At 38.0% G+C, this 8,833-nt stretch overlaps 1 protein-coding gene across 1 annotated transcript; it reads left to right on the plus strand.

Moving 5' to 3' along the window:
• Positions 1-677: 677 nt before the first annotated feature.
• Positions 678-3,057, plus strand: LOC102592495 (IQ domain-containing protein IQM4-like). The gene is made up of 7 exons (XM_006357648.2): positions 678-1,094; positions 1,195-1,375; positions 1,470-1,558; positions 1,678-1,765; positions 1,872-2,102; positions 2,204-2,305; positions 2,402-3,057. The coding sequence occupies exons 1-7, from the start codon at positions 790-792 to the stop codon at positions 2,804-2,806; spliced, it is 1,401 nt and encodes a 466-aa protein (XP_006357710.1). The 5' UTR covers positions 678-789; the 3' UTR covers positions 2,807-3,057.
• The last annotated feature ends 5,776 nt before the right edge of the window (positions 3,058-8,833 follow it).

Here is an 8,833-nt window from a genome sequence, read left to right on the forward strand (position 1 = left end):
AAAATGAAAAAATATTTATCTCTTTATCACAATCATTATTGATGACGGTTGAGATTTTACCTTCAATGTAAAGTCCAAGAATTTGAAAAGAATTTTTTCACTAGAAAATTAAAAAATTTCTTTTCTTTCTTTCTGGGGGGAAAACAAGAGTCCTTGTGGCTGGGTTACATGCAAGAAACCTCCTAGAGCTTACTTTCTTTGACCACCTAATTTTTCCAAAAAAGTCTTAAAATTGTCTCATTTTTTGGGTTAGAAAAAGTGAAATTTCACAACTTTGAATTGATCAAACAACTCGTGGGTTACAAAGTTTAAAAAATTGTTTTCTTATATCTTTTCCAATTTCCTGTTCACAGTACGCTGTACGGTAGATTTAAAAACCAGTTGATACCTGTTTGAATTGACTAATTTTAAATATTTTTAAATTAAAATAATTATATTAAATACTTTTGAAATTTTTTACTACATTTAAAAGTGCTTATAAACGCTTAATTTTAAGTTAAAATTATAAAAATAAGTCAATTCAAACTGAGACGACCACAAAAGGAAAAACAAAAAAAGACCAGTTACAGTACAGTTCCCTGGTCCACTTGCTAATTTTAATTATATTTTCCACAAATCCACGCTTGAATCTTCTCATATATATAACTACCAAGATTGTATAGTCAAGAGATATCTTTGTGAAAAAAACTTAAAGATTTTTAAAGACAATAAATAAAAAAAGTTTCAAAGTTTTCCTTTGTTCTTGTGTTAATCTTATATTGTAAAGAATAGTTGGGGGTAAACTGAAAGATGACAGTGATAAGAACAAACAGTTTTAAAGGAAGAGAGTCAGAAACCATCACGACGAAGAAGAAGAATTCGATAAATGTAACAAATTGCGAGCCTCTAAAACTTATGCTACAGACAACACTGTCATTCAAAAATCTGGTTCAAGTTCAAGATTCTGTTGTCGCCCTTCCTGAACCTGCTATCATATTTTCACCACGACCTGTTTGCGAACTCGATGCTGCAGCTGTTAAGCTTCAAAAAGTATACAAGAGTTACAGGACTAGAAGAAATCTAGCTGATTGTGCTGTTGTTGTAGAAGAATTATGGTTCGTGTTATAATAATCCTGTTCCATTTCAATCTTTGTGTTTGTGTACATGTTTTCTCTTCAATTTTATGTTTATTGAAGAAGTCGTATATGTATGTAGGTGGAAGGCATTAGATTTTGCAGCTTTGAAGAGAAGTTCTGTTTCATTTTTCAACGTTGAAAAGCCGGAAACTGCTGTTTCTCGATGGGCTAGAGCACGTACAAGAGCTGCTAAGGTTGGAAAAGGATTGTCCAAGGATGAAAAGGCTCAAAAATTGGCTCTGCAGCATTGGCTAGAAGCTGTAAGTTGGGAAAATAAGTGATTTTTCTTTCATATTAGCTAAGTTAAGTTTTCGTATGATCTAGCAATTGACTCTTCGTTTTGTTTCTGTGTAGATTGATCCACGACACCGATATGGCCATAACTTGCACTTTTATTATGATTTGTGGTTTTTGAGCGAAAGCTCTCAGCCTTTCTTCTACTGGTGAGTACTTCATCGCGAATATAACATACTAAATTTTTGAGAAAGTTGAATTTGTAGTGTTCCATGAGAAATTTTCTCCAATCTGATCAGTGTTCCCTTCTTTTTTTCTTGCGATTAAGGTTGGACGTTGGAGATGGGAAAGAAATAAACCTCGAGAAATGTCCAAGGACAAAATTGCACCATCAATGCATCAAGTATCTCGGACCAGTAAGTTCTTATGCAACTTAATTAACCGGATGTATACTTTGTCTATGGATCATTAGATGTGTTTGAACTTCTTTTTGACTTAATTGCTTATGCTTTACAATTTCAGAAGGAGCGCGAATCATATGAAGTAGTCATTGAGAATGGGAAGCTTGTATATAAACAAAGTGGTGTATTAGTTCAGTCAGTAGAGGGTTCAAAGTCGATATTTGTTCTTAGCACAACAAGAACATTGTATGTAGGAAAGAAGCAAAAGGGCACATTTCAACATTCGAGTTTTCTATCAGGTGGTGCTATCACAGCTGCTGGAAGACTAGTTGCTCATTCTGGAATTCTGGAGGTAATTAACTAACTATCCAACAATATCCATATACACAACAAACAGATCCATAGCGAAGATAAATATACTTATCTTGTCTATGTATATGTTGTCTTCTGCAGGCTATTTGGCCATACAGTGGTCATTATCACCCAACTGAAGAGAACTTCAAGGAGTTCATTAACTTTCTTGAAGAGCACAAAGTTGATCTTACAAATGTTAAGGTACATAAATGTTGAAATAGTTGACGTACTATATATATGGTGTTATGTTCAACAACATTGCTAACTGTCATATACATGATTTATTTTCTTATACAGAGATGTGCAGTTGATGACGACAATCTATCAGAGGCGTCAAACAGCCAACCATCTGTTGATCTTTCAATTGTTGAAGAATCTGAAGAAAGAAGCACATCGAAATCCAAGAAACCAGAGGATATCATCATCAATAAGAAAGCACAAGCATTTAGCTTCTCCAAACATTTGTCTAGCAAATGGACAAGTGGAACTGGACCTCGTATTGGCTGCGTTAGGGATTACCCTACAGAACTACAATTCCGAGCACTTGAACAAGTTAATTTGTCGCCTCGGGTGGTCAATGGAGGCTTCAACTTCTCTGGTCCAATCCCCTCACCAAGGCCAAGCCCAAACATTAGGCTATCACCTAGAATTGCACATATGGGACTACCGAGTCCCCGGACACCAATTTCTGTGCCTAGATAACAAGTGACTGACCCCCTTGACTCCACACAGCAAATTAGCCAGCGGGTGGAACAAACTAACTCAAATCTTCAACTTATTTGTTCATTCATATTTGTATTCTATAGATAGTGTTCCATCCAATTGCATTTGAATTTACAAATAAGATAAGACATGATCTTTATTCCTTTGTATAGAGGTTTTTTGTTAAAATAATCTGAAAATAGAAACTTTTTATTTAAGAAAGTTACCAAATAACAGTTTTATTGGATACACTTCTCTTTGTGGTATTTCACCTCATGCTTGTTTTTTGGACACTCAATGTGTATCCATTTTGCAACAGATAGGGAAAAGCCTACTTGAGATTTTTCATAAAAGAAATACAATGTTGTTTTGACAATAGATCAAAGGACAAAGTACATTACAGATCGATAGTGAAATATCAAATTGCTCTCACGAACATACAACTCAGTGAGGAGGGGAAAAAAGAGAGAGAAATCGATATATAATGAATTAATGGTGATTTATTGGATGGGAAAACACAACTTAATGGTGATTCCACTTGGAGATTTTGAGATCATACTTGGGATTGACTTCTTTAAGGAAGGTTATATTTATTCCTTGGCCTCACCTTGATGGAATGATGATCATGAATGAAGGCAATCCAAGTTTCATGAAAGTTGTTCATCCATACGGAGAAGCGGGGAAAATTGCAAAGTGCAGGGGTGCTATGTTGTCTGCTATTGTTGTTGACAAAGGCTTGGGGAAGGGAGAAACAACCTTTCTTGTTGCCTTGGTCATGATAAAATCTGATGTCAAAGTTGAAGTGCCTGATTGTGTGGCAAAAGTGCTTAAACAGTTCCTTGATTTGATGCCACCGGAGGTGCCTATGAAAATGCCGCCGAGGAGGGACATTGATCATAAGATTGAGTTGCTTCCAGGTTCAATTGCTTCTGCGTAGGCTCCTTATCATATTACTCCTAAGGAGTTGGCTGAGTTGCGTAAATAGTTGAACAAGTTGCTAGATCATGGTCTGATTCATCCTTCTAAGGCTCCATATGGTGCACTTGTTTTGTTCCAAAAGAAGCAGCACGGGATGCTGAGGAAGTGTGTGGACTACAGGGATTTGAACAAGGCGATAGGGAAGGACAAATATTTGATTCCCTTGGTGCTGGATATGATGGATAGGATGAGGAAGGTATGCTAGTTTACTAAGTTAGATCTTAGGGCACGCTATTGACAGGTTAGGATAGCAGAGGTCGATGAGCCTAAGACAACATGTGTAACTAAATATAGATCGTCTAGGTTCCTTGTAATGCCGTTTGTGCTTACCAATTCCCCGACTACCTTTTGTAACTTAATGAATGACATATTGTTTGAGTATCTTGATGACTTTATGGTAGTATTCTTAGACAATATTGTTGACTTTATGGTAGTATTCTTAGACGATATTGTCATTTATTGTGACACTCAACTTAAGATAAGAAATCTCACACCAAAACACAAGAGAGATGTTGGATATATAAGTAAGCAGGCCTTATCAACTAGTGACGCATTTTAAATCTGTGCGGGCCTAGGCCAAAAGCAGACAATATCACCAGCAGGTTGGACCATTACAAATGGTATCAGAGTCACTCATGTGGCAGCCTTGTTGATGTGGGTCAGAGTTCAATTGAGTTTAGGCAAATCCCGATAAGGCCGGGCAAACCTCAGTGCTGAGTCTAAGCAAATCCCATTCGGTGGGGCAAACCTCAGCTAGGACGTTGAGTCCATAGAAGGGGTGTATGTGACACACTAGCTTAAGATAAGAAATCCAACATCGGTAAAACACAGGAGAGATATTTGATATATAATTAAGCAGGTCTTACCAACTAGTGACACATTTTAAATTTGTGCGGGCCTAGGCACAAAGCAGACAATATCACTAGCGGGTTGTGCCATTACATTTATAGTTCAACACTTGATGATTATGTGAAACACTTAAGTGTGGTGTTGTCTCATTTGAGGGGATACACACTCTATGTAAAAATGGAGAAGTGTGCGTTTTCTCAAAAGGAGATCAAATTTCTTGGTCATCTGGCTAGTCAAAATTAAGTTCGAATGGACCTAATGATACTGTAGGCCATTGTGGATTGGCAATTTTGACCCTTCTTTATTTTAATTCATTGTTTTCGTCTTTTCGAGCTTCTAAAATGTATCAAAAAAATTCATTTTTCATTATTATTTTACCACTATGACTATATTATTGTTGTTATTGTCGGATTTCGATAATTACTAATAAAATTATATGTTTTATTGTTGAAATTACTATTATCTATTTATATATCTTTTTTTTCATAAATAGTGGATTTGTTGTCACTCTAATTCAAGTTTCACATTTATTAAATTAAGAGAAAGGACATAAAGTGACAACCGAACTTGTCCCAAATTTTTAAAAAGACACCTTAACTATGCGAGTGTCATATTACCCGACTAAACAATCTTGAACTGATATTATTACATCACTTTTTGTCCACCGTACATAAAGAGTGTGTGCACTCTCTCAAAGAGACTGAGCAACCCAAAATAACTAATACAATTTTATTTTTACAAGTATTTTATTATACAATATATTTTCTTATTATTTTAACTTTTTTTCTTATTATTTTTTTTCTTTCTTTCTTCTTTCTTCTTCATAAATTCACTGTCATCTCCATTAAAGCTTCTCACTTTCAATGTCACCATTTTTACCAAAACTTCACCTACCTTTTTTTTTACTACTATTAATGTAATGACCGGTTTCCGTCGTTATAGAAAAGCCAACGGGGAAAGATTTTGGGCCGAAAAACTTTTTCGTAGTAACTTGGGATTTTCCAACCTAATCCAGATTTGGACGAAATCAGAGTCAGTAAGGTCTAGGAAAATCTGGTAGTAGTTGGGTGTTTAAATGTGATTTTGATTACATGAGTAGATAGCTAACACATTAAGGAATCCGTACGACTTTACGGAATTGAATTCGGGTGAGTAGAACTTCCGAAACTGACATTGGCGTATAAAAGGGTAGTTTCTGAGTGTCGTTGGTTGAAGGTATGTTGTGAAATGGGGGTTTAGGAATTATTATTTTGCTCACTGTTTCATGCAAGCCGCTTTGGCGGTGATTTCTGCCGCCAGGGCGAGGCCGCTGTAGCGGGTTAGTGCCGTCGTGGCGGGGCAGATGCGACTTAAAGTCGTAAATAAACCCCAAAAACATTTTATTTTGCAATTTTTGAACTTGAGAGCTAAGGAACGAACCCCATGCGATTCTTGACAGTTTTTCACCATTTTTAAGGCCAAATGTAAGATTTTAACTCCCCGAATCCATTTTTTGATCCGTAGAACGTAATTTAATGGGTAGTTATCAAGGGGGGAGAGTATTGATCTAACAATTATGGTGGTAAAAGCCCTAATTTGTATAATGGGATCATGGGTATGATCTAGGGTTGATAGAATTGTTAATAATTCGGGTAATTAGTAATTGTTTATTGATTCCCGTGTTATATTGATTGTTTGTAGACCAAGAACAAGCGAAACGAATCCGGAAAGGGAAGAATCAAGTTCTTAGGGTTTCGAGGTAGGTGATGGTTATGATTCTATGATTGTGTGATGTATGTTTGTCTTGCTTCATTAAGATACATGTATGTATGCAAATGTTGCATTATTGATCGCACTTGTTGTAAATGAGGATATATGATTGATGAATGCGATGAATCATGACTTGATTGTATGATTATGAGAATGTACTTGTGATTGTGATTGAGGCTTGTTGAATGGATCGGGTGTTGCGTTCTGACATACTAACTTGGATCGGTTGCCACGTTCCAGCATAATTATAAGATCAATTGCCACGTTCCGGTATAATCATTGGATCGGGTACCACATTCCGGTATGCTAATAGTTTAGGTTGGGTTCCATGAGAGGACCATTGACTTGACATAACTGTGTAATTGAGTTTGTGAAATGCTCCATTGTTCTTGAATGTTGTTAATATTGTATATGGTCGATATATGGATGTGATTATATTGTTGTATTGACTTATGTATGTTACACTGAGTGGAATAGTTGTGTGATCCTACCAGTATACTCTGGTTGTGTACTGATACTACACTTGCTCTTTCTTTGTTGAGTACAGGGCATCTTCAGGTGGTTATTGACAAACCTCGCTTAGAAGATCAGTGATCATCGTTCAAATTCAAGGGTGAGCCAGTTTTTCCAGGCTGCTATGAGTTATCTTTCTGTCTACGTCCACATTTCGGACGTAAATTTTCTAGCTAGTTATTAGTTCATTAGTTTGGGAATGTAACCCTTCTTGTTTAGACTCTTTGAACTTTAGATGTTTTGGTACATTGACTTTCAGGTTCTAGGTGTATTTTCCGCATTTTTTAGTTGTTAGATCTTTTGGAAGTTTATGGGAACTTCAGTCTTTAGCTATTTAACTTGCTTCCGTAACTTAAATGCTTTAGTTTTGGTTTAGTTTCTTGGTTTGGGTTGTAGTAGCGGTTCTCCCACCGAAGGGTTAGTGTGGGTGCCTATCACGATGGTCTGGGTCGTGACAAAGTTTGTATTAGAGCCTATGTTTGTTGATCTCGATGTACCAAAACGAATCTAGTAGAGTCTTGCGGAACGGTACAGAGACGTTTGTATTTTTCTTCGAGAGGCTATAAGACTTTAGGAAATCTCTATTTTTTCTCTTGTCTCCTTTCGTGCTATAAGTTGATTATATTTCGTATCTGGCGATTCAAATTGGTATCTAGCCTCTTTCACTCTTCTGTCCGCAGATGGTTAACACTAGATTCAATGGTGTCAGGCCCTTAGCTCTAGTCAATGCTCCAGTTGAGGAATCTACAGCGAGAGGTTACGGTCAAGGCAGAGGTAGAGAAAGAGCTAGGGGTAGAGGCCATGAAAGAGTAACGCCTGTTGGGGATGAAGCTCCTGTTGAGAATTCTCCTAGGAATGAGAACCCTCATGTGCGTTATGAAGAGATAGATGAGGAAGTTGGACAAGAGGAAGAGGTGCAGGCTGAGACTACATGTATTCGTCCCTTAGACCCAGTGTTAGCTCAACAGATCATGTCGTTCTTGAAGGGATTGGTTGGTGCTGGAGTGCTTCCCTCTATTCAAGCAACTCAGGCTCCCGCCTATCCCCCTACTGCTAACACTGCCCCCAAGGTAAGTGGAACAGAAGGTAATGAAGCTTTCTTCCGTCCTTTGTTGGTTTCTGTTATGACTGGTAATGAGCATGAAATGTTGACTAAATTTTTGAAGCTAAAGCCTCCTGTATTTCTTGGTTCCGAGAGCGAGGATTCTTATGAGTTTATTTTAGATTGTTATGGGAGGCTTCATAAGTTGGGAATTGTCCATCAGCACGGGGTTGAGTTTGTGACTTTTCAGCTTTAAGGTGAGGCTAAGCAGTGGTGGAGAGCTTATGTGGAATGCAGATCTTCAACTTTACCCCACTCTCTTGGACTCAGTTTCGTGCAATGGCAAAAAGGGCCAAGAACTCGAGTAACTTTCAGGGTTCTTACTCCAGGGGGTTTAGAAGGCCAATGCTTGCAGCCAAGCCAATTCAGTCCGTTATGCCCGCCTCTACAGGTAATTACTCGGTAAATCCACCTCATAATTTGATTCAGGATAGCCAGGGAGTCGCACATTCAGCGGGCGACATGCCATCTTTTGATCGGACATGTCACAACTGTGGAGAACTTGGGCATATGAGGAGATATTGTTCCCACCCACGCATGATGGAGTCCGCACAGCAGCAGACTAGAGCAGTGGTACCCGTGGGAAATGGTAATAATGGTCGAGGGCGTGCACAAGGTGGGCGAGGAGGTAATCAGTGAGGTCGTGGGGGTAGAGGAAATGGTAACGCAGGTAGAGGTAACGTGCAACCAGGAAGGGAAATCGCTCGACATGATGATCGGGCTCAGTGTTACGATTTTTCAGGAAAGAATGAGACAGAGGCGTCTGACGCATTGATCACAGGTACTATTCTTTGCTGTGACCGGATGGCTAATGTGTTATTTGATCCGAGTTCTAC

Source organism: Solanum tuberosum, unplaced genomic scaffold (assembly GCF_000226075.1).
Source record: "Solanum tuberosum cultivar DM 1-3 516 R44 unplaced genomic scaffold, SolTub_3.0 scf00252, whole genome shotgun sequence".
Taxonomy (NCBI): Eukaryota; Viridiplantae; Streptophyta; class Magnoliopsida; order Solanales; family Solanaceae; genus Solanum; species Solanum tuberosum.